At 40.1% G+C, this 23,953-nt stretch overlaps 6 protein-coding genes across 8 annotated transcripts; 2 read left to right on the top strand and 4 right to left on the bottom strand.

The window, feature by feature from the left end:
• The first annotated feature begins 818 nt into the window (after positions 1–818).
• On the top strand, positions 819–7,942 carry LOC117786269. 3 transcript variants are annotated; one of them, XM_034624433.1, is made up of 6 exons: positions 819–941; positions 2,883–3,155; positions 5,754–6,035; positions 6,537–6,600; positions 6,669–7,466; positions 7,533–7,942. In XM_034624433.1, exons 2-6 carry the CDS (start codon positions 2,982–2,984, stop codon positions 7,889–7,891), a joined length of 1,677 nt encoding a protein of 558 aa, XP_034480324.1. In that variant the 5' UTR covers positions 819–941; positions 2,883–2,981; the 3' UTR covers positions 7,892–7,942. The 3 variants fall into 3 exon arrangements, with proteins under 3 accessions (XP_034480324.1, XP_034480325.1, XP_034480323.1); XM_034624434.1 differs by lacking the exon at positions 819–941 and having other exon boundaries at positions 2,696–3,155; positions 6,669–7,470; positions 7,533–7,618; XM_034624432.1 differs by lacking the exon at positions 819–941 and having other exon boundaries at positions 2,729–3,155.
• On the top strand, positions 3,939–23,812 carry LOC117786267 (ubiquitin-protein ligase E3A). The gene is made up of 9 exons (XM_034624430.1): positions 3,939–3,956; positions 19,472–19,752; positions 19,821–20,126; positions 20,190–21,079; positions 21,138–21,385; positions 21,446–21,997; positions 22,060–22,241; positions 22,476–22,968; positions 23,034–23,812. The coding sequence occupies exons 2-9, from the start codon at positions 19,658–19,660 to the stop codon at positions 23,370–23,372; spliced, it is 3,105 nt and encodes a 1,034-aa protein (XP_034480321.1). The 5' UTR covers positions 3,939–3,956; positions 19,472–19,657; the 3' UTR covers positions 23,373–23,812.
• On the bottom strand, positions 7,942–9,432 carry LOC117786271 (ficolin-2-like). The gene is made up of 2 exons (XM_034624436.1): positions 8,667–9,432; positions 7,942–8,609 (listed from the first exon to the last, which is right to left on the bottom strand). Exons 1-2 carry the CDS (start codon positions 9,215–9,217, stop codon positions 8,498–8,500), a joined length of 663 nt encoding a protein of 220 aa, XP_034480327.1. The 5' UTR covers positions 9,218–9,432; the 3' UTR covers positions 7,942–8,497.
• Positions 10,065–11,074, bottom strand: LOC117786270 (ficolin-1-like). Its single transcript, XM_034624435.1, has 2 exons — positions 10,258–11,074; positions 10,065–10,203 (listed from the first exon to the last, which is right to left on the bottom strand). The coding sequence occupies exons 1-2, from the start codon at positions 11,034–11,036 to the stop codon at positions 10,092–10,094; spliced, it is 891 nt and encodes a 296-aa protein (XP_034480326.1). The 5' UTR covers positions 11,037–11,074; the 3' UTR covers positions 10,065–10,091.
• LOC117787097 (pickpocket protein 28) lies at positions 12,061–14,356 on the bottom strand. The gene is made up of 5 exons (XM_034625541.1): positions 14,025–14,356; positions 13,700–13,966; positions 13,429–13,639; positions 12,292–12,877; positions 12,061–12,230 (listed from the first exon to the last, which is right to left on the bottom strand). Exons 1-5 carry the CDS (start codon positions 14,354–14,356, stop codon positions 12,061–12,063), a joined length of 1,566 nt encoding a protein of 521 aa, XP_034481432.1.
• On the bottom strand, positions 14,944–18,519 carry LOC117786268 (protein FAM91A1). Its single transcript, XM_034624431.1, has 2 exons — positions 16,386–18,519; positions 14,944–16,322 (listed from the first exon to the last, which is right to left on the bottom strand). Exons 1-2 carry the CDS (start codon positions 18,211–18,213, stop codon positions 15,316–15,318), a joined length of 2,835 nt encoding a protein of 944 aa, XP_034480322.1. The 5' UTR covers positions 18,214–18,519; the 3' UTR covers positions 14,944–15,315.
• Positions 23,813–23,953: the final 141 nt, after the last annotated feature.

Below are 23,953 nucleotides of genomic sequence, written 5' to 3'. Positions count from 1 at the left end.
AAAAAAAAAACAATACAAAGAACAAACACTCTAAAATGTCTTAAAATTAAAAACAAAATGAAATTCCGTTCAAAATTCCAATTTCGTTGCAATTTCAAATAAAATAATTAAGTTTTTTTGTTTGAAATTGTTGTGAAATTGGAACTGAGAACAGTTGATATAGTAGATATGGGAATACTCTATGTTGTAAATCACGTAGTTACACTAAGTTAAAGAATAACAATTTCCATAAACTATATAAAAAATATGAAAAGAAGAAGAACACAAGAACAAGAATACAAAGCAAATGCAAACAAACAATATGATATATATATATACATATATATATATATAATTTACATATATGTATGTAAAAACAACAAATTTAAACTTTAGTAGCGCTTAACAAATTCTAGCAATTTAACAAATTTTAATTAATCAAAATATGAAATATATATATTAAAAAAAAAGAAAAGAAAACATAAAACAAAACAAATGCAACAAACTGCAATTTCATTTTTCTCTGTGTAAAAGTTGAGTAAACAAAAAAAAATAAATTTTTTAAATGTGCAATTGTCGTTTTTTTTTAAGCTTTTGTGGGTTTGTGTCTTGGGAAAAGCTTTAAGCGAGCGCACACATCAGCAAATGAGCTTTACTGTGTCAGCCAATAGCAGCTTAGCTTGAGCGCGCACTCGCTCTCTCTCTCTCTGTGTGCCTAGCGATCCTAGCTGAGCTGGCATTAAGCCAATCAGCTGTCGGCAAGCAGCACTCGGCTTCAAGTTCGGCTTTGGAGTTGCAACGACTGCTTAAGCTGTGTTATTCGTTCAACGTTGCTTGGCGCAAACGGTCGTGTTAACGGATTGCGCTCTCGCCACTTTGATATTTTAACGCGTTCGCTTTTGTGTGTTAATTTGTGGCATTTTCTAACACTGCGTTTTAAAATAATGCTCGTTCTATGATTGGTAGGTAAAATCAGGCTGTCTAGCTCGCTCTCTGCTCCATTGTGTGTGCATATGTGTTTGTGTGTGTGTGATATGTTTATCAGATAATGCAAACTGCCTGCCCTTCAAATTGTCAACGTTATCTGTAAATATCTAGGCTTTTGTTACCAACTCCTTGCGGTTTCATGTTGCCGCATCTTGCAATGGAATTTCCAATTGCTAAGCCTAATGAGTGTATGTGTTTGTGTATGTGTGTGTGTGACAGTTAAAGTAATTCATATGAATACCAATAAATGACTTAAAATACTCGCTTGCAGATCCTCTATCTACTTCAACTACTAAACTGGTAACTGGGTGCGCCTTGGCCAAGTTAGCAGGTAAATTAGCTAATCATTGCCTGGCAATCAGTTAGTCTGGAACGAGGACGAAACTTAACGTAGATCCAATTAGTCAACTCGATATAATTGACAATGTCGCCCACTAGATAAACTCTTCTTCCTTCCTCTTCATCTTCCTTTTCGTCTGCACATAAAAAAATCAGGGGTTCGGAATTAAAAACGGTGAAGATGATATATTGAATATATAGTTTGAAAAGTGGATAGCTAATAAATATTTATATAACATACAGAAAAAATGGACAGTTATGGAAAAAAGTGAATTTTGATGCAGAATCAAAATTAGAGCCAAATAATGATAAAATTTTCATTCCGGAAGGAAATCGGCTTACATTTGACAAAGTTATGACAGTTTACAGTTTTAAAAATACGTCAAGGGGAAAGTATTAAAAGAATGGACATGGATGGATACAAATTTTATTTTTCAATTTCAGCTGTCGATTTTTTATGAAAATCAATTAAATTAACTCGTTTAATTATAAAAAAAATCAAACGCTTTAAGTTGTTCAAAATAACTTCCGAGTTATTGTCCTTTTCAATTATTTAAAATTGCAGTCCAATATAGAAATTGTGGTTGCTCTATAGTTAAAAATGCTATTCATAATATTTATGCAATCTGGAATTTTATTTGAATCATATGCAAAACAATTCTCAAGAATCTGAATCTGAAAGCAGAAAACGAACGTATGAAATGCACTTTTGGTGGCCCATTCAATTGCTAGATGCAGTGCAGCGATACGTGTGGTTTCTTTTCTACCTCTTCTTCTGTTTCTTTCCCCACCTTCTTTTATGCTACCTGCAATTCATGCAACTGAGAGCTGAGAATTTGTTGCATTTCAGCAGTGTTTAGATTTTACCTAAAAAAAAAATCAACATTTATACTTCGTTTTTATGATTCCTTCATCGATTTAAAAATTCACTGTATTTTTAACTCTCCATGAATAACTAAACTGTGTCAAATGTGAAGAAATTAAAAAGAATTAGTTTCTTTTAACTAAATTTGGCTCATAAATTTGAAACGGTGGAGACGGATTACTATAACAGAAGAATTTTGGAGTAAGAATTATTAAAAATGAAATATATTATTTTAGTAATACACCCTTTCGCATCTAAGACTTTTTAGTACAAGGTGCTGTATAAAAACGATCAAATAAGCTATCCATCGTTTCAACTATCTATGCGAACTCAGTTAATATTGCACCAAATTTGATGACATTTGAAAGAGTTGCTGTATCGGAATCATCATGGCATAGTACATATTTATATAAGCTGCAGTTACAGCCTGGCAAAGTAACCAAAAAGTCAGGGAAATGAAGTGAATACCTAGAAATGGGTCTGTTAACCTTTTTGGTTTCTGGGTTCTTCTTTTTCTCTTTATGTAATTTTTTTTATGCTGACTGGCGCCTGTGAGGCGTTAAACATTGCCCCCGAGAACGGTTGATGAATCATGAATTGGGTTTTTTTTTTAACTTTTGGTCAAAAAAAGTTATTGTCAATTTTCAATTGTCAATTGCATTCCCAACGTATCAATTTGCAATTAAAATTCTGCACTTTTCTTTGTCTTCAGCTGAGACTCTGCCAGCACGTGCCCTGTAACTGTAGACTGAAGACTGTAGACTGTCTGCAGTGCAACAAGTATAAGGGGGGAGGGAGCATTGTCGGGGGCATGGAGTCCAGCAACAACAACAACAACCATGAGCCAATAAGTATGGATGCCAGCCCTAAAAGCGATGGGGGAGAATCTTCAGCTCAACCTACACAAATCACCTCCATCGATGGATTCTTCAATCGCAAACGTGGAAGACCGCCAAAGAATCGCTTTGTAGAAGTCTACAAAAGCGTAAGTATAATGCCTATAAATCTACAAAAGTTTTTTAAAAAGAAGGAACTTTGTATAACACTAAACTTATTAATCCTTTTCATAATCTCCAATATAAAAGCTCCGATTTTTACTTTTAGTAATTTTGAAATCTCACATTTAGTCGCTATGTAAAATTTCTGATCTGTATCATTTTTGAAATCTTTAAATCTTTTTTTCTTGATTAAAAATGCATTTTAGATTGATTTTTGTGCTGTAATCATACAAACAGGGTATCTGTTGTTCGAGCACTCTATTTTTTCCAGTTTCTGAGTTAAGAGGAGCAATTCTCTAGCTAATGAATGAGTTAAAAATAGCTCTTTGTAACCGTTTCTAGGTCTACAGTTGACTTAATTTTCTCCCCTTCCTGTTGCCCCCTTTCTTAAGCAACGCCCGACTTTAGTTTATTTCCAAAAAAAGGAGAAAAGGAAAATGAAATAAACACAGAATACCGCAAATGGCAATGGACAAAATATTTATTCAAATTATTCGATTCACACACACATACACACATACGTACGCACATTCAATAATGTGTACTTGGCCAACACCTGTCTCCCCCCGCCTCTACCACCCCTTGCCACCGCTCTCTTTTGCCCAAGAGGCTGACGCGTGGGCTGGATAATCGTAAACATACACACATGCACACGCACACATGTACAAATCACTAACATACACACACACAAACACTGCCGACAAGCTGAGCTCAAAAATGTAGAAATTATGAAAATGACAGTTAAAAGCACAAAACGTACAACACACCATGAGAGAGAGAGAGAAAGAGTGAGGTGGGGGTGAGTTGAGTTAGGTGAGTGAGATGGTGGAAAGAGGTGAGAGGGGGGACAGTTATCACCATTCGACGCGGCACAAGTGAAATAAAATGCGGAAACACTCGTTGTCAATATTAATATGACGAATATGGCAAAAACCAAATCCGAAAACTCAATTCAACACACGCCACATAAAATGCCACATTAGGTCCCCATCGACGCGTCAGTACCCCCTTTTCACCTCAATTGCCTATCTCTCTCTCTCTCTCTCCACCACTCCCACTCAACTCAACACCCGCTCAGAAAGTCCCTCAATGCGACGCTGCACGCAAATAGGCGCAAATTCCTAATTACAAAGAGAATGCGTATGCATGTGTGCGTCTGTGAGTATGTGTGCTTTAATATGCAATGGCCTTAGTTAAGGCGCGCCATGAGCTAGACAAATCAAAGAGCGCGCAAGAGAGAGAGCACGTGAGAGCAGAAAGAAAACGAAGTGCATAGAGCGAAGAAGTGCATGAAATTTGTCGTTTAGTATTTATTAAAGAAAATATTAAAGACATGTTTATTGAGAAAATTTGTTAAATATGCCGGCAGAAAATGATTCGCAAGGGTATGCTGAACTAGTAATTACCCTGCAGGAATAACGAAGAAAGTTCTAAATAACAACAAAACTTTATTAATAAGAAACTTCTTTGGTTTTTTTAATGAATCATATTGAATTTATCTGGATATATTAAGAGCATATTAAATTTTGGAATATTAATAGAACTAACGAATAATTAAATAAAATATGAAACATTCACACATAAATTGATTGCATTGGCTTAGTTTCGTGGCGACCCTCTGTGACCGCCCTCGATCATCGAATATGACGATTAAAAGGAACGACACAACTACAATAACTGCTATATATTGTCTTTAATCATATAAGGTGTGTGTACTTATATGAATAACTGTGTGTGTGTGCAACAACTTATCAGGTAAATCCAAACACGTTTCATTGTCTTTTCAATCTTTTGGAGTAATTATTATTATGGACGCCGGCCAAGTTAACACTTCGACCTTTTTATACCCTGTTTATGCCTAAATTTAGATAAATGGGTACTGCGAAGTACATGCAAAAACTATTTTAATATTTTCAAAATCGTTTTTAGATTGAAGACAAACTTATAGTGAGCTTTTTGGCAGCTTTGTTGAGCTTTCGTAGTGCTGTTTTTGGTTAGAGTATCCATAAGTTGGCATTCCAAATACCGTATCCGAAGTATTTTTGTGGTTTCTCTTTTTTGTTGTATTTGGTTTTTATTTAGCTTATTCTCCTTTTTGTTTTTGCTTCTTTTTTTTATTATTTTTTATTATTATTGATTTTGATGCGTGAACAAAATTTAAATAGTGACATTTTGGGCCAACAATAAACATTAACAGTAATTTCGGAAATAATAAACTGGTTGCGACTGTTTGTCATATCATTCCGAAACTATGACAAGCATCGACAACAGCAACAACAACATCAGCAACAGCAACAATGTCAAGTACAATAATGCCAAAGAAATTCAATGAAACGGCACCCACAACTTTTTAGGGGCCGCAGAGGGGACAATTGGTTCCACATAATCCCTACGAAAGGCCAAGTGAGAGAGTAATTTGAATAATTTTGTAATTATTCAGATATCGTCATGAAATTTTGAGAATAGTTAATTAATTGATTGCAGTATGTGTATAGCAATTTTCAGCTTTAAATCTTTAATAGTTTACTCATAATTTGAATACACTAATATGTAGAACTATAATAAGTTTGTTTTTTTATTTGCAGGCTCAACAATCGCCTCAAGCCATATTCACTAGCTTTAAGCTGGAGAAAAATGATCAGACCAATGTTTCCGGTTTGGTAGCACCCCCTGAAGACGTGGAGAATCCCCTCTCTTCTCTGAGACAAAACCGACTGATCGCAGCTGATCTCACACCTAGTCGGACCAGGAAAAGAGGTCGCGTTTGGACCGTGCAGTCCCACAATGACTTGACCATAACACCGAGCAATGAGAGAACGAGAAGCACAACCAAAATGGAATCAAATGAAAGCCGATCGCCAGATCAGGTGAGTTTTAACTTCTATAGAAAATGTAATGATTAATTTATCTAATAAATAGCTGAATTTTTCTTCACGAAAAGCTACATATAGTCAGGTCTATAGCCGGAAGAGATTGGCGAAGTTAGGAAAAAATTTTTAGAAGATCTAAAGATCTTTAAAATAAAGATGATCTTTAGAATAAAAGTTCACACTGAAAAAACAAACATCAGCTAATGAAATCGACAGACATTTTTGGAAAAGTTAGGAAACATCTTAAGATTTGAACTGAATCCTAGATATTATAAGATATTTGGACTTTAATAAAGTCAGCGGAAGTTAATGATTATATTAGAGTAATATACAAAATTATTTCATTTTAAGAGACTTCTCTTTATTTTTATATATATTATTCATCTTAATATAGCATAAGATATGTGTAAGTTATAAAATATTTAAGATCAGTATAAATATTAAAATACAACTGAAATTAAGTAACTTATCTTTCGCACTCTGTTTATTCGGTTTCAGGTAATGTTCAGCGCTCCTATCGTGGAGTCTTCTGCAACCAGCAACTGTTTGGAGAAAGTTTCAGGTACGTAGAGCTAATAAAACTATTTCAAAATGATCTTAACTTATGATCTATACCTTATTAAATTACAGTTGTGCGTGCAGCAGGAACATTTTATCCGGAGAATGCAGTTGCAGTGTCCGCAGCAGAGACAGCAGACAGCACAAGGATTAGGTATAGTCCTCCGTTGAGTAAGGACTGCAACATGGAGCAACCGGAGGATCTGAGCATGCGTGGCAGCCAAGTGGACTCAAGCGGGGGGCGTGGCGAATCAGAGGCGGGACTAAAACTGTTGCAGTTTAAACAATTGATTGATTTGTATCAACGCCAATGGCTGCTGCCCAGTTTTCTGGCTGCGGCAAGTCAACCTGCCACATTGGACATGCGTCTGCTGCTGGAGAATGCGGCACAGCAGAAAATGCTGCTACTCAATGCGGCAGCAGCAGGAGCTGTCGCAGCTGCCGCAGCGGCAGCAACAGCAACGACCACAACGGAGGAGACACCTGCAATTGAGGCTGCCACTGCAACTTCGATTCCTATACCTATTCCGACTGTGACTGTGACTGCGACTGCGACTACGATTGCTGGGCGTGGCAAGCGGGCAAAGGATCAGGATATTCCCACGGGTTATCTCAAGTTTCGCTTCAATGAGGACTGCGGCTTTGAGCGCTGTGGCTATCGGAATCATCAGTCGCACTTCCACTGCAATCGACGCGACTGTCATTACAGCTTCTGCGACAAGACGCGATTCGTGCAACACACGGCGCGGCACGAACGCATGGACACCTTAATGGGCGATGACTTTCGACAATATCGAGCTAATATGCGCTGCGGTGTTATCGACTGCTGCTATGCCACGCCCACCACACTGGCAGTCAACTGCCGCCCAGGTAGGTGGGCATTTAACAAACCGAAAATCTCTGTCATTTTCTCTAAGCTCTTCTTAATCCTTATAGATGAGATCCGGACATTGGGCGCTGCTCCAAAGAAATCCTCGCATTTCCATTGCCGCAAATGCGATTACGTGTGTACCGATTCCAACAAGGTCGTGGCCCATCGTCGCCTCCACATGCGGCTGGACTATGTGCGCTCGGCGGGATTCCGTAAAGTAGCCAGCAACGAGTCCTGCGATTCGCCGTCCTGCTCTTACGCGTTGCGGCACACGCACTATCACTGCACCACCTGCGACTGCAGCGTTCTCTCTCGTGCTCAGCTCGGTTCGCACAGGCACAGGATCAGTCAGTCAGTCACCAAGCAGCTGGCAGAGAGTCTACCTGATGCCCACTCGGAACAGGAATTGCAGCCATATCCTTAATCTTACGTGTAGTTCATTTAAAGCTGAAAGCAATAAAAGCCATAAACAAATGCACTGTGATCTTCAATTTTATTTAGTCATCATTTAAATTAAGACATATTAATTATGTAAATAGAATTTTCACAGAATTTTAATGTTCGAAAAACGTAAAACACCTTCCAAAAACCATAATTTTTCTACTTCAAAAGCTTAAAACAAATCTGGGATTCCGGCCTAAAATTAATCCAATGCGGTGTCAAAAGTACGGTAATTCAGGCTTCTCATAAACTCAGTTTAAAATTCTTAAATGAAGCCCGATTTTTCTCAACAATATTTTCATTTTTGTGGTTCTGTAAAGTTACTTAAAATTGATTTTTAGAATAATTTTATTTGAAACTATCCATTTCCTTATATAGAAGATTAACTCTAAATCTTTTTGACATCAGTTGATATTATCAGAACTGCAACGCGACATTCGAAAAAACAGCTTTAAAACTCTTTCAATTTTCGATTTAAATGATTTCTTAACATAGAAATATTTTGATAGTAGTTTTTCCTCTGCACCTTGAGCCATACATATTTCTTCCCCGAATAAATATTATTTTATAAATTTTGTTTGCAGAATCATTACAGATTTGGACGTATCAACATTTTCTCTTGTTTAACGAGCATTTGATCATCCCAATATATCTGAATGACGTTTTTTCCATAGTTGTTAACGTATTCGGCATTCAAATTACTGCAAATATATTCAAGATTAATATGTAAATATGTCGAATGCACTAATTATACTCACATAGTCATACAATTCTTATACCACCAGCCACCCTTATAAATCTTCGCACAATTCCCAGGCATGATATCGTTATCCCGATCATAAGTAGTGAACTTCTGATTTTCATGAAACATCAGAGCATTGCTGGTGCCATTTTCAGAAAAGACACCCAAGTTTATCAACCTGTATCCATTATATTCATCAGTAATCTCGAAGTTATCATACTGAGCCCAAGTTTTGGTCCCATTTAAGGATTCCAAGTAGATGTAGAGCTCGTGGGGCTCCTTTTTTGTAAGCCAATGGATCTTTTTCAGACCTAGGAAGAAATCACTATCGAAGCGGCCAAAACCTTCACTGTAACTGTCCCAATTCTGACCAAAATCCAGGCTTCCATTAATCCTTTGTTGGATGACTGTCCATCCATTGTCACATAACACATCAAAAGATTCGATATCCGAAACTTTGATCGTTTTAACACATTGCGTATCTTTATGGGGACTGCAACTTAATTTAAAGCTTTCCTCACATTTCTGTATATTATTAATGTCATACATTTCTTGTTTTTCTTTCATAGATCTAATTGGAGTTTGGGGTACTTTTATAAAATCATTGTTCAAGCTCTCAATGAGTTTAGCAAAGTTCTCAGCTTGTTGTTTACGTTCAGCTTTATACTGATCAACTGCATTTTTAGCTGCATCTCTCAAAAGTTCAAAGCTTTTACTTGTTTCCGCCGTTTCTGCATCACGCTTTAAGGATAATATCCAATAAAGTAAAGATAAGATAATTAATTTAGCAACAAACAATAGAAAATAATGTTGCGCTTTCATTTTTATACCAAATGATCTGATTCGCACTTGTAACAAAACTAAATCGACAATACGAGTGAAACTGAGTCGGAATTGAATTATAGCACACAGTCGAACATTATCGTAATGGCGATAATGGGCTCATTTTTATACCCTGGCCTGTTCGAAAAGGGTAAGATGGCTTTGTGTAAATGTATATAAAAGGATAAAATATGCGTTGCAAACCACAAAATTATTTATATTCGTAATCAGTATAAACAACCGAGTCGATTTCTTTAAATATTAAATATAGGTTAATGGATATCATTCGCAGATCAAGTTTATTTTTATTTTTGGAGCTGGGGTTTTCTGGCCTGGGCTCAGGATTGACTTCAGTCGAGTATACTCGACTGGAGCTGCTCTTTAAAACTAGCAATGCGAACAGTCGCCAAAGCCCATGCTTGTTATCAGTTCAATGAACCCATGAGCTGGAGTCAAAGTTATCGCAGTCTTGACAGCAATGAGAGCAAGTCGAGTCCAACAAATATGTTAAATAATTATACAAATTTTATATTTTTCAAAACATTGCATAAATTATTAAAAAAATGTTTATCTTTTATTTAATTTATTAAATAAAATACTGCTTATATTATCATAAACATTAACTTTTCGGACGTATAAACATCTTTTCTTGCTTAACATACATCTTCTCATTCCAATATACCTCAATAACGTTTGCTCCATCGATGCTAACGGAATCGAGATTCAGATTACTGCAAATATAATCAATTAATAAGTGTATACTTCAAATACATAGTGAGACTTACCTATACATGCAGTTTTTGTACCACCAGCCACTGTTGTAAATCTTCGCGCAATTCCAGGGTACGGAATCATTATCGCGGTCTTCTGTTGAGAACTTCTGATTTTCATGATGTCTCATAGCATCCTTGGTTGCATTACCAGAAAAAACACCCAAGTTTATCAGCCTGTATCCATCATTTTCATCAGTAATCTCAAAATGATCATATCGTGCCCAAGTTTTGATCCCAATCAAGGATTCCAAGTAGATGTAGAGCTCGTGGGGCTTATTTTTTGTAAGGTGGTGGATCTTTTCCAGTCCTAGGAAAAAGTCACCATCAAAGCAGCCAAAGCCTTTTCTGTAACTGTCCCAATTTCGATCGAGATCCAAGCTACCATTTACCCGCTGTTGGATGACTGTCCATCCATTGTCACATAACACATCAAAGGCGTCGAAATCCGGAACTTTTATCGCATGAACACCCAGAGAATCTCTATAGGGAATGCAACTTATTCCAGGAGTTTCTTCATATTTCTTTAGTTTATTGTTATCACAAATATCCAGTTTTTCTTTTTCTTTATGAGCTTTCTGCAACTTATTGAACATTAACGAGGAACGTAAATCAACAAATGGTTCGCTTTTTTCTGGTAGTTTTACAACAGCTGGTTGTTTATACATTTTAATTGCATAATTTAATGTCTCCGCATGAGATTCAGATTGTCGATTTAATCGAATAAATCTCCAAGAGCAAAAAAGTATCAATTTTATGACTATAAGAATTAGCCAATAATATTTGGCTTTCATTTTGCTCTACACTGAAATGAACTACTTCGCAATTGAAACTAAACTGAATCGACGTTAGAATTAAGTCAAGTTTGCGATATGCCATGTATGTATTAATACAGTTCTGCATATTAAAAGTGATAAAAGCTTCCCTTCTTGTTATCAGCCGAAAAATTTTTAAGATTCGTTTTTTTAAACCAGCGCACAGTGGGCAAAAAAATAATAAAAATTTGACTTAAAGTCGAAAATTTCATGGAAGTAAAACAAAATCTGTAATGTATGTGAAATTAAAGTAGAAAGTGTCTATAGAGTAATTTTTGCAATGCTTTTTGCGGCCTTTTCGGTACTTTTAATTTGCAGGTAAGCTTGAGTTCTCTCATGCAACGCTGCTGAACGTTCGATCGACAATATCCGAATATATATATGTAGCTTTGAGCACCTAAAAATTAGTCATAATGCACTTAATATTTATATGTTTTTTATTTATGACTATTTTACATTAACAATAATGATTAAAAATCTCATTACATATTTAGCTTACTCTATTAATTAAATATGACAAGTTTCAACTCGATATCTTTTCATTCGACTTTATGTCAAATATTTCGCGATTTGGCCCACTGTGCAGCGGTGGACACGCCCTTGAGCACGCTGCTTAGGCGACTCAAACAGTTACGTTGGCTTGCTTGTGATTTTCAACATCTTGTTATCATCTAAAAAATGTTCAAAAGCCGTTTTTTAAAACAGCCGTCTACAGAAAGCTAAAATTATCACAGTTTGCACAGAAAATCTTTTAGTCGGGGAAAAATAATTTATTTCCGACGCTATATAATATATATATGCTTGTTCATCAAGAGCTGAGTATATAGCGAAGTCCGTAGAAAAGATCGAGCGGTTTTATGTTTCTAAGCAACACAAGCAAGTTTTCCAAAATAATTACAAGGTCCCTAAAAGTTTAATATTTCTGTTTTTTTTTTATTTTTATTGAATTACATTAAAATTAACATAGATTTTGATAACATTTTCATTGTTAAGTACTGCAAATCTAATTAAATTGTGTTTTATTAGGATATAAAACATGCACGCGATTTCGACGATTAATGCACCAATAATGAATGTACTCCAATAAATAGCGAAGAAAGAGAAAATAGAACAATTCGAAAATAAAGACGACGCTGAAACCAACCATTAAACTTAAAATGCCGCCAGTCAAAGCTGAAAAGAAAGATGCATTTAATGTAATAGAACAATAAAACATATGTTGAGCTGCACTTACACATATATTCAGTGAGACCTGTGTATGAGGACTTAACATTACTCCGAAAATAATTGTCATTATGGTAGAAATTAACCACGGCCAAGTTAGTGCGAATGTAATCGGTGGAGAAATGCTTGAGGTATTCATTGGTCGTCCGAATACCTTGCTGACTGAAGGGTATTGAGAAGGGATCAGGAAAGTAGGAGACATCGTGACAACTTGCTAAACACAGCTCCTTGCACGCCGCACTCTCTCGATCCACAATCTGGAGTTCCGCACGATCCAGGCAATCAAAATGAGCCACATGACAGATGCTCGCATTGCGATAGACCAAAGGCAAATGATATGGAATGCAATCGCAGAGTCTATAAAAATATTGGGCATCACATTCCGCCTCACAGTTGCGACGTGTATAATATCTATAGAAGAGTAGTTCCTGCTCATCGTTGAAAATGCATTGGCGTTTATTACGATCGATGCTACGAATATTCGGCATTGCCTCAAAACTACTCGGAACAAGCCGAAAGTTGGTCTCATGTCCCAGCATGACGGGTAGACCCGATTCCTTTAATCTAGGCTGATCAATGGAGTTATAGAGCAGCACCTGAAAAATTTAAGATTTAAGTAATATGCAAAAAATCAGATTAAGCCAAGAATTAATTACGGAAAAACACTGAAAGAAGTACTTTTTAAGAGCCGGTTTCGGTAAATTTTCACGAAAACTGCTATTTAACTATATTTAACTGTAAAACAATATCGGTCATCTTACAAAGAAGATGTTTTCTGTATTTTAATGTATTTAATCGCAGTTTTTTTATAAAAATCAAATTTTATTCTACTATTGTGTACCGCTAAAACATTTTCAACAAAATACTCCTTTTTTATTTTTTGTTTTTGTATAAATCTCTTAATTACGGAATAACACTGAATCAAGTACTACTGTATTTGTCTAAAATCTTTTTATTTAAAAAAAAAATCAAAATCGGTCATCTTACAAAGAAGATGTTTTTTGTATTTTAATGATTTTTCGATTTTTATCGCAGTTTTTTATAAATTTCATATTTTATTCTACTATTCTGTACCGCTAAAACATTTTCAACAAAATACTCGTATTTTATTTTTTGTTTTTGTATGAAACTCTGGTTTAAAGCATACCTTAAATCCTTGTCCATTTGTAGATGAGCAATAATAATCATCTGTATGACCATTAAGAACTATTTGCAAGCCATTGGACACTCCAGTGCCAACACCTCGACGTGGATAGTAACCAGCGGGCAGATGCTTTGGATAGCCATTGATGGGATTCCAGTCCACAGCGATATCCGAAAGACCCTTCGACGAGGTGTAGTCCCGTGTATAAGGCGCGCTTTTAGATATATTATACAATTATTATTTTATTTTTATAAAATGTATTGACAAGTTTTACCTGTACTTGTAGAGATAATACGGATGCAGAAAGTTGAAGACACAGCATAGACCCTCGTCGACAAAGAACTCCCTGAAGATATCGGTGCAGGGCAAAAGTTTCTGATCAAATGTACAGGACACAATCATTTCCTCGCACTTGTGGCTCACATTCAAGATAAAGTTGGGAAATGTGTCATTCTTGGAACGAGGTTTTATCGATTTGTAATTTGTGAAATTCAAATCCTGAAAGCAAGTCTTTTGCAGCATTGCATACTCCAAGGATCCACTGAAAAATATTATAGAGAATTGCACAACTCTCAGTGAATTTCATCGTTGTTACTTACGCTCGAAAATTTGCCACTTTTGAGTACTTTGCCTTGTTCATATTACAGACCGTTATCGCCGGAAAGGGTATATCCTGTATGGATGTCATCGTGGGGCTGAAGCCAATGATAACCGGTGTGCTCTGCCATTTGTTAAACACATTTACAGCCAAATTAATGGCCACACAGACGGAGATTATAAATATTTTTCCAAAATAGAACTGCACCCAACCTGGCAGATAACTATTCCAAATATATTTCATTCCCTGTAGCGATGTGCTGGCCAGAAATTCCTTTGACTTAACCTCGAAACTCTTCCAGTATTTTTCAAGCAGCTCCTTTCGAAATGTCATTCTGATGTTTTTGAATCACCAATGTTCAATGTAAGAGTTGACCTCTTTCAGACAGCAGATACATTCTGATTTGGAATCACTTAATCGTTTCTACATATTCCTAATTGTTCTAATGGATCCTAAAGTGATTGCATTAATGTCTTTTGATATATCATTAAAAGTAGAAAATAGTAATTAACTTGAGTAACAATTGAAGTTTGGAATCAAAATAAAGGAAATTGAAGTTTTGTTGGAAATACTTAAAGTAACAGCAAATAAATTCTATTGACTTAAGTTTACTACGTATAACTACTAAATAACGGAGACAAGCTGTTTTTTCTCCAAAAGATTCTATTAAATTTACTCAAAAAATATAATAAATATAATCAACTTATGTGACTAATCATTATTGGCTTTTATAACTGAGCGCAAATTTAATTATCAATGCTAATAAAATTAAGTTTTCCTTATAGATTTTTAAATATAATGGTTCAAACAATTATATTTTAAATGTTATTAATACTTGAACCATGCAAATATTTTCCCCAGTTTATGCAAGCTCTAATGAATAAAAAACCCTAGATAACGAATGTAAACTTCCATAAAAGTTTTTTAAAATTGCATTTATTTTAGAGATATACATATTTATATGTATGTATAAATGGTATGTTTACGAGCAGTATCTGTGTCAATGTGTGTATGTGTTTGTGTTTGCCTTTGGATCGCGTATTGCCACTCGGACAAAGCTTACATAACTAATAAAAAACGGAATACATGGTGGAGGGGGGGTATTGGGGGCTGTCGGGCTGACTAATGGCTCGTGTGCTGATAAGGTTTAGATCTATTTATGTATATATATAAGCATTATTTATACAGGGCCCGGGGTAAACAGATAAAAAAAACAACGATGTAGACAAGCTATACTGGGATCAGTTTTCTGGGTAGCAGGATTTCTTAGAATGTATTAAGTGTGACGTCATTCAGCGTCCATTCCAGTAGCCGACACGTCCATTCTCAAAAGCCAGATTGATGCGGGGATATGGCAATGGTTTGGTTGGCTGCAGTGGCTCCCGGAAGTGTGTTGGCGTCGCTGGATCATCCTCAAAGTACAAGCATTGGCGCACAAACTCCAGGAACATGGACTGCGAATGCTGGGCACAATCAGGCAGCGTCTCCAGATTGGCATCATTGCAAAGCTGCTGCACGAGTTGCTCACAGATGCGCGTATTTGTGTCCACATCGAAGAGCGGAACACCAAAGTTCACCTCGAGCAGCGTCCAATCCTCGGTGCTGGGCTCCGGGGACGAGTCCACAACTTGGTCAATGGGCAGCTCCACCGAGTTCTCGGAGATTAGCTCGCCGCGAATGTGGCTGGCGGAGGATGTGGTCTGATTGCAATTGGCCAACTCGCTGGCCAGCAGCTGTGTACAGTCGGCGGAGGTGTAATCATTGGCCGGACCATGCTCCGGCGTGGCCGCAAAGTGATTCTCATCGGGACTCTTCAGTTGATAGCTGGTCAACTGATCAGTATTTGGCACATTCGATTTGCCTGCCAACGACGACGACGTCGCTTGTGGACGCTTGCGTTGTGGCAGCTTCAGCTTCACCTGCAACTCGTACTCCTCGCAACCCAAATCCGGCACGCCCGTATTTAGGAATGTTATATAGCCGCATTGCCGGCGCAGATCCAAGTGATCGGCCAGCTTCTGCACGGCACGATGCGTTGCCCACTTGGCCTGACGGGCATCCGTCGCCTGGAATGGAAAGGATTCGTAATGCAGCTGGCCGGATGAGCGTATGCCGTAGCCCTGGAGTAGGATACAGCCGTTCTTCAGCTGCTCGTTCAGATTGCGAAAGTTCTCCGAGTTGAGCACATAGGCATCCGAGTGCAGGATGTTCACCAGCAGCTTGCCATAGCCCAGGAAGAGCCTTGGCAGCGTCTTAAGCACCGTGCCGCGACACAACAACAAACTGGGCGGACCATATCCTAGGGGAATCCCATAAAGCAAACTGAGTATCAATGTGAAAGTATTTAGAGCAGTCTACTTACCTGTGATGTGGTTGTAGAAGAGCTTGCTCCACATGGTCGTCGCATCGGAGCTGCGCATAAATTGCCCAAAGAATGGAATGCTAAACATGTGACTTAAAGTCGCCGTCAACGGAGTTGCGGACACAATGAACTTGTACTTCTTCTCGAGCACACGATCCCGCGTCTGCCAGTCCAGTCCCTCCAAGCACTCCAGTCGCAGCAGATCCAAGCCACCAGGCAGCAAAGGACGCAACGAGCAGATGGTGGAACGCAGAATCACCGCATGGGCAAAATAACGCGAGACATCGCCCTCACCCTCCGCATCCAGCAGTGAGACCTGCTCCAGTTCGGCCAGAAAGCTGTCGAGGCTCTCCTCGCACAGCTTGCCCACCTCGAACATGGTGACCGCGTGATTCTTCAAGCCCGGCGACAGATTGCCCATCATCAGAAAGGCCGTGAGCGTGGAATCGAAGAGGAAACCCACACGTTTGCCACTCTTCGATGAGGATGCGGAGGCAACTGGAGCTGGAGCAGGCTTTGTTACGGTGGTGGTGCGTTCGCTGACATCCTCCAGCTCGGAGCTAAGCTCCTGATCATCGCTGTTGTTGTTGTTGTTGCTGTGTGTGGGCGCCGTGGGCGTGGCCATATTGGCAAAACTAAAGTCACTCGTGTTGCCATCCGACGAGAGATAGCCAATGGAACTGCTGTCCTTCTCCTTCTCCCTGTCCCTATCCTTGTCATGCTTTGGCGTCTTTGGACTCGACTGCTGGTCCAGATCAAAGCTGCTGCTCGCATGCAGATTATAATTCAGAGGCGTTATCTGTGGCGTCTGTGGCAACTGCTGCTCATTGTAATCCGCCCAGCTGGCATGTTGTTGTTGTTGTTGCTGTCCTCCGGCGGATTCGTGCTCCGTCTGCTTGCGCTGGGCAAAGCCAAGGCGACAGATGAAGCTCACCGCCTGCTTGACACTGTCCAGCTCCAGCTGCAGCATCTGCGCCAGCTCCGCGATGCTCATGTGCTCATCGGCGCTCACAAAGATCTTGTACAGCAGATTCTCAAAGTAATCGCCGCTGACGCGATTCATGACAAAGTTGCGCAACGGTGGAATCGATATACGATCCTCGCCACTAATCGGCACATCCAAGTAGATGAGTCCCTTGCGATATAAACTCTGGACCACCGGATAATCACACTTGCCCGCCGGCTGTGCACCAAAATCAATAAGATCATCGAGCAGACTGCGTTCCCCCGGCGTCAGCAGACGTATGTCCGTCTCCAGGACATAGCCAATGTCCAGACGCCACCAGGGCTCCAGGTGGACACGCACCGGCAGCCGCGGCAGAAAGTCCAATGGATTGGGCTTGGCACTGAAGAGCAGGGAACGCGGTGTGTGCGTCTTCAGGTCGCTGATCAACGCCAGATACTCGTTCCGTCCAATGCCCAGGACACGCAGACAGTCGGCGGCCGTGAAGTTGGGCAACGTGTCGTAGCTTTTATCACTGCGCAGCAGCTGACTCAAGACATCCAGATAGTAGTTAAAAGGAGTCACCCGCAGTCCCTTGGTGACAATGTCTGCCAGGTGATAGGGGAAGACGCCCAGGCCATTGATATTCTTCTGGATGAGCAGCTCGTAGTAGCGCTGCTCCTGGCGAAACACCTTCGAGGCCAAATTGCCACGGAAGCGCAGCTGATTCTTCAAGCTGTAGTTGAAGACGAACTTCTCATAGTCTCGCTGATTGTCGTGCAACATGGAACGCAGATGCACCGGCAGGTCTTGCCATGCCACATTCCCACGCACGCACAGCTGCAGCTGCAACTGGCAGTTGCCACTCTCTGTCGTCGACGTCATCGTCCAGTTTTACCAATCAGAATCAGAGGCAGCAGTTGTTGTTGTTGCCTCTCTCCAAACTTGTCGTTTGTTTACCTGTCGCAGTCTTCACTTCAGTTGTTGTTGTTGTTGCTGTTGCCTTTTGCTCCTCTTCGCCACTTCATGTTGTTTACTTTGCAGCGCAATGTGTTTGCTATGTTTTTGCTGATGTGTTTACTTTCCTTTTTTCAACTTTTCTGCGCTTTGTCAATCTTATTATGTTTTGACTATGCAGGTTAAGCAGGCAGAAAGAAAAATGAGACACAGCTGATAAAAACTAGAGCTGCCAACTTTTTTCAATGCGATAGTCAATTGCAGGTAGTGTTGGGTTGTTCATGAGTGAGTGAACAAAAAGGAGTTCGAGTTCTCCTCTGCGCTCGTACTTCGTTAGGGCACTTTGCGTTCTTGCTCATCTTTGCGTTTGTTTTGAATGAAAATACTCGCTTCTTGAGTAGGCGCCAAAGTTTAATACTCAATTAAAAAATTAACAAAGTGGTTAAATAGTAAGAATAGCGAAATATAGAACCAATTTAAAGATGTGGAAAGCCAGGATGTTAAGTGCAAGTATTTTATTATATAATTTTGTTATTTAAGAAGTCTGAGTGAGTTGATTCCACTCCAAAAGAAGAACAAGTGAACATGTTCACCTTAATGAGCAGTGCTTACTCAACACTAAATGCAAATATTGGCAGCACTTATGTTGAGAATACACGAAAGCTTACAACACTTAATGTTCATGTTTCTTAATATTAAAAACACTTAAAAACACTTGTTGTTATGGCTTAGCATTTGCTTTCATATCAAAATAAATGCTTGACTATGAGCATATTTTAAATGTATATGCTGTGCTCAGAAATCTATTTACATATTTCCATGAATATTTTTATTTATATCTTGTGAATAAATTGAGTGCATTCAAATACCGATATCTATGCAATTAGTCGCGGTTTCGCGATAAGCCTTGCAGACATTGGCAGCACTTATGTTGAGCATTCGCGAACTTTTGCAACACTTAATGCTGATGATTTTCAATATTAAAGGCACTCTGTTCTCTGCCTTGGTTCGGTTTTCTAAACACAACTTTTGTTTAAATATATCAAAACGAATAAATTATAGTTTATGCAAAGTCATCAAGTTGTGCAAACCTCGTGAGATTCCCGTAAGATTCAGTGGACATTAACATGCGGTTGCAGTGCAAATTTTCAGGTCATTGAGAGAGAGTCAAAAGCAACAGAGAGAGAAAAAAGGGACATCGACATCGATTTTTTTACACCCTTTTTAGTGCATATTTTGCGTTGCAAATTAGCACACAAAGGAACGTGCAAAGCAAAAAGGAGCGACAAGTGTCGCCAAAGGAAGCACGCGATTAGTTTATTGAATCGGACGGAGAGGAGAACAGGAGAAGCGACAAAAAGACGAACGCTCAATGAGCGGAGGCGGCGAGGAACACAAGCAGCAGCAACAGAAGGCGCGGCAAGCATCGACATCGCCGTTGCCGTTGCCGTTGCCAGGCGTCTCAAGGTGAGTCTTGATTATGTTAATTTTATTTTTATTTGATTATAAATTGAATTATTGCCATTGCTATGCAGCGCGTCGACTTCATCAGCAGCTGCTTCAGTTGCCAGTGGAGCGGGAGTGGGAGTGGGAGGCGGAGGACGTGCCACACCGGAAATGAAACGCTCGGCGGTGCGTAGCCTCATCCAGCGCTACTTTCATCAGCTGCAGTCTGGCTGTGGTAATGACCACTGTACCAATGCCAATTGCGCGTCCAGCGGCAAAGTGGCGCCCATGACGCCCAACGAGGTGGCAGCTCGAGCACTTCAGCTCTTCTCACAGGATGCACAATTGTGCGATGGTGCAACGCCCACACTGACGTCGGCGACGACAGTAAACAGGTGAGTTGGTGGCATTTAAAGAGAATACATTGAAATCATCTGACATTGCTTGCTTTCTTATAGTCCGCAACAGGATGTGGACATGCTGTCACCGAACGATAGCAGCAGCAGCAGCAGTAGCAGCTCAACCAGCACCATTACCTCCGCCAGCACCACCACAACCACCAGTACTCAATCCCAATCGAATGCCATTGATCCCAGCAAGATCCCGCTCATCAGTTCGCTCAGCGAAATGCTGCAACTAACAACACCTGCATCAACAACAGCAACGGCAGCTGCAACTACAACGCCAGCAACAACAACAACAGCTTCTGGTGACTCTGCTGTCTGCACACCAACGCTGCCACCTGTGAAGTATCTAGATGCTGAATCCTTAGAGGCACTCTATGATCAATGTCTGGCTGCAGACAGTTACGATAGACTCAATCAGGCCATAAGCGATGTCTTCTCCAGCGTCGATCGTTTGAGCAAGAGCTTTGTGTGTCGACCGGGACAGGAGCGTCAACATCTGCCGCCCAAGGAGATAAATGCGCTGAACAAGGAGCAACTGCGTCAGCTAGAGGGTGAGCACGATAAGGATGAGGACAGCACACAGCGTACGGAAACGTTGCCCGATCAGGAGGTGGTGCGAGAGGAAGGTGAACTGGACGAGGAGAGAAATGTTGATGCTGATGCCGAGGATGATGACGATGAGGATGAGGACGAGCCAATGGGACCGTCAAGGCAGGAGCAGCTAGAGGAGTTTCTAAAGAAGGGCACCAAGGTGGACTTTCGGGGATTGCGACATGTGAAGCGTCTGCTCTTCAGCTCCTCCTGCCAAAGCATATCCGAGAAACTGACCAGCAGTGTCATCCAACTGACGGACATTATACGCTACCTGCGGCTCTACAGGCAGGACTCGTGGGAGCAGGTGCTGCACTGCCTCGTCATCTGCTTTGACATGGTCACGAACAGTGAGTATAGTTAATCCTTGCGTGATTTGTTGTTTGACCGAACTCTCTTCTTCGCCAGCTACGGCCAACAATAGTGTCACGGACATGGAGTATGTGGACCGAGTGCTGCCCAAGCTTTGCCACGAGGCTGCCGCAATGCCAGTGCGGGCACAGGCGCGTCTGGCGCACATCTGGGCCGAATACTGTCCGGATCAGTTGCAGGTGCTCCTCTCCTCCTGCCAGCAGCAGATAACGCTGCAGGTGCTTCTCGACGAGGAGTCTGTGCGCGAGAACGAGCATATCATAAGCGTGACCAAAGTGCTGAAGGTAACGAAGGACTTCATCTATTCCTGCAGCACTTTGTAATGTTTTCCTTCAATTATCTAGATTGTTTATTATGCCAACATTCTGGCCAGCGTGCTGGAGCGTCCCTCATGCCGACTGCCACTGCAGGAACAGGATGAAAATGAAGCAGCCGCTGCTGCAACCGAGGAGGCCGAAGATCTGTTTGTTTACAACTCGATGCAGCAACCGCATATGCCCAAATTTGCTGAGGATCCGCTGGAGAAATGCTTGCAGGTGTCGTACATTGACTGTCGCAAACCTCTCGTGCCTCTCGAGGAGTTTTACAACGAGGCACTCAGTGAGCACATCCAAATGCATCAGGACTATCTATCCTACAAGACGCTGGCCATGGAGAGCGAACTGGGCTCCAGTCATACCAACTTTTTCTGCTTCATGCTGTACGCCTTCATCCTGACGCCGGCCACCAAGGTGGATGCACTCTACTATGACTGCCGAATGCGCATGTACAGCGAGCGTTATTCCTCCCTCTACTCGATACTCAACAACTTTGGCCAGGATGGCCAAGAGGGAGCACGGCCTGATCTCAAGCTGTCTGTGCGCCGAGATCAACTGATTAATGATGCACTCATTGGTGTAAGATTCACCATTTATTCCAATATTGAATTTGTAATTAATTGTTCGATTTATATTTGTAGTTGGAACTCGTGGCAATGAGCAATCCAAAGGATCTAAAGAAGCAGCTGGTGGTGGAGTTTGTGGGTGAACAAGGCATCGATGAAGGCGGCGTATCCAAAGAGTTTTTTCAACTAATCGTTGAGGAAATATTTAATCCAGCTTTTGGCATGTTTGTGCAGCAGGAGGAGACCAACAATATGTGGTAAGTTGTGACTATGTCGCTTTTATCTTAATATTTATTTTATTTATTTAAGGAACTAATCACAATAAAGAAATATGCATAACAGCTGTTTGGTTTATCTCTTAATTTTATTAAGATAAACCCAAGCTTTTTTTTATTTTAAACTTAATTATAGAGTTTTAAATTTTTATGAGATATAGTTGTTGAAGATTATAAATATGCTCATTAATTTTTTTTTTTTGAATTCCCACGCAGGTTCAATGCCACGCCCTTTGAGAATGGCGCACAATTCACACTGATTGGCATTATCATTGGTTTGGCCATCTACAACAATGTCATCCTGGCTGTGAACTTTCCCATGGTTGTCTATCGCAAGCTAATGGGCTATCGAGGGACCTTCTATGATCTGAGCGATTGGAGTCCAACGCTTTTCAAGAGCTTGCAGGCCATGCTGGACTATCAGGGCATGGATATGGAGGAGGTATTCGAGCAGACATTCAAGATCAGCTATAGCAATGTCTTTGGCGAGCTGGTGGAGCATGAACTGGTACCACATGGAAGCGAGGTGCTTGTGGGTCAGCACAATAAGCGACACTTTGTGAATTTGTACAGCGATTTCCTGTTGAATGTCAATATTCAGCAACAGTTTAAGGCCTTTCGCAAGGGATTCGAAATGGTCACTGATGAGTCGCCGCTGAAGCTGCTCTTCAGGCCGGAGGAGATCGAGAAATTGGTCTGCGGTAGTCGCGTAAGCTAATCACAAATTCTATACCTTCTTTTACTTGACTTTAATATATTTTTTTGGCATTGCAGGAATTTGATTTCGTTGAGCTGGAGCACTCAACGGAATACGAGGGCGGCTACACGGAGGAAACGCAAATCGTACAGGATTTCTGGAGCATTGTACATGCCATGCCGCACGAGTCGAAGCGCAAACTGTTAGAATTCACCACTGGCTCGGCCCGCGTCCCTGTGGGAGGATTGAAGTGCTTGCGGCTGTTGATCACACGTCATGGACCGGACAGCGATCGGTTGCCCACATCGCACACGTGCTTCAATGTCCTGCTGCTGCCGGAATACAGCAGCAAGAAGAAGCTGGAAGAGCGTCTGCTTAAGGCAATCAACTACTCCAAAGGCTTTGGCATGCTGTAGTAGTCTCAATTGACTGTCAAAGTTGTTGATACACATACCTCCAGCATCGCAACTGAAACCACCTCCGATTAAACTACGATAATGATGATGATAATGATGATGATAAGTTAATAAGTTGATGAATCTTAGTTTCTTTTTGAGTTTGTCGTTTATTTTTGATACAATTTGTTCAACTCAGACAATATATATTTATGTGTACATGCTCAATGTGTCGCGATTATAAGCTGGCAAAGCAAACTAAATAAATTCGCTAACTCTATATATATAATTAACTATATATATACATAAATACTTATATTGTTTATTACGACGCTCAGTTATTTGTATATATCATAAAATACACTAATACGCATACCCATACACTCATGTAAAATTACATATATGTATTGTAGCACACATTGAAATTTTGCTGAATAAATTTTAAGTTGTGCGCCCAACAATAGTAAAGTTGTATCGATTCATTCTATGGCTTTGTTTGGCGGCATTACCAATATTATTTTAGTTTTGGTAAAATTGCTGTGGCAAGAATTTTGTAATGCTGCTTTAATCTGTGCTAAAATTTTTGTCGAATTTCGAAATTT

This window comes from Drosophila innubila, assembly GCF_004354385.1.
Source record: "Drosophila innubila isolate TH190305 chromosome 3L unlocalized genomic scaffold, UK_Dinn_1.0 0_D_3L, whole genome shotgun sequence".
NCBI classification, from domain to species: domain Eukaryota; kingdom Metazoa; phylum Arthropoda; class Insecta; order Diptera; family Drosophilidae; genus Drosophila; species Drosophila innubila.
The sequence above is the reverse complement of the archived record's forward strand: the minus strand, read 5'-3'. Positions and strand labels throughout refer to the sequence as shown.

Bases quoted from the DNA above. Each gene is read 5' to 3' on its own strand.
- LOC117786271 (XM_034624436.1), bottom strand. From the start codon at position 9,217: ATGAAAGAAAAACAAGAAATGTATGACATTAATAATATACAGAAATGT. The intron at 8,610-8,666 runs GTGAGTATAATT...ATATATTTGCAG, and splicing joins TATAAGAATTGTATGACTAT to TAATTTGAATGCCGAATACG.
- LOC117786269 (XM_034624432.1), top strand. From the start codon at position 2,763: ATGAATTGGGTTTTTTTTTTAACTTTTGGTCAAAAAAAGTTATTGTCA. The intron at 6,601-6,668 runs GTACGTAGAGCT...ATTAAATTACAG, and splicing joins CTGTTTGGAGAAAGTTTCAG to TTGTGCGTGCAGCAGGAACA. The intron at 7,467-7,532 runs GTAGGTGGGCAT...TAATCCTTATAG, and splicing joins GGCAGTCAACTGCCGCCCAG to ATGAGATCCGGACATTGGGC.
- LOC117786270 (XM_034624435.1), bottom strand. From the start codon at position 11,036: ATGAAAGCCAAATATTATTGGCTAATTCTTATAGTCATAAAATTGATA. The intron at 10,204-10,257 runs GTAAGTCTCACT...TTATATTTGCAG, and splicing joins TACAAAAACTGCATGTATAG to TAATCTGAATCTCGATTCCG.
- LOC117787097 (XM_034625541.1), bottom strand. From the start codon at position 14,356: ATGACATTTCGAAAGGAGCTGCTTGAAAAATACTGGAAGAGTTTCGAG. The intron at 13,640-13,699 runs GTAAAACTTGTC...TATATCTAAAAG, and splicing joins TATTATCTCTACAAGTACAG to CGCGCCTTATACACGGGACT. The intron at 12,878-13,428 runs GTATGCTTTAAA...TAAATTTTTCAG, and splicing joins CAAATGGACAAGGATTTAAG to GTGCTGCTCTATAACTCCAT.
- LOC117786267 (XM_034624430.1), top strand. From the start codon at position 19,658: ATGAGCGGAGGCGGCGAGGAACACAAGCAGCAGCAACAGAAGGCGCGG. The intron at 20,127-20,189 runs GTGAGTTGGTGG...GCTTTCTTATAG, and splicing joins TCGGCGACGACAGTAAACAG to TCCGCAACAGGATGTGGACA. The intron at 21,998-22,059 runs GTAAGATTCACC...TTATATTTGTAG, and splicing joins TTAATGATGCACTCATTGGT to TTGGAACTCGTGGCAATGAG.
- LOC117786268 (XM_034624431.1), bottom strand. From the start codon at position 18,213: ATGACGTCGACGACAGAGAGTGGCAACTGCCAGTTGCAGCTGCAGCTG. The intron at 16,323-16,385 runs GTAAGTAGACTG...GGATTCCCCTAG, and splicing joins CTTCTACAACCACATCACAG to GATATGGTCCGCCCAGTTTG.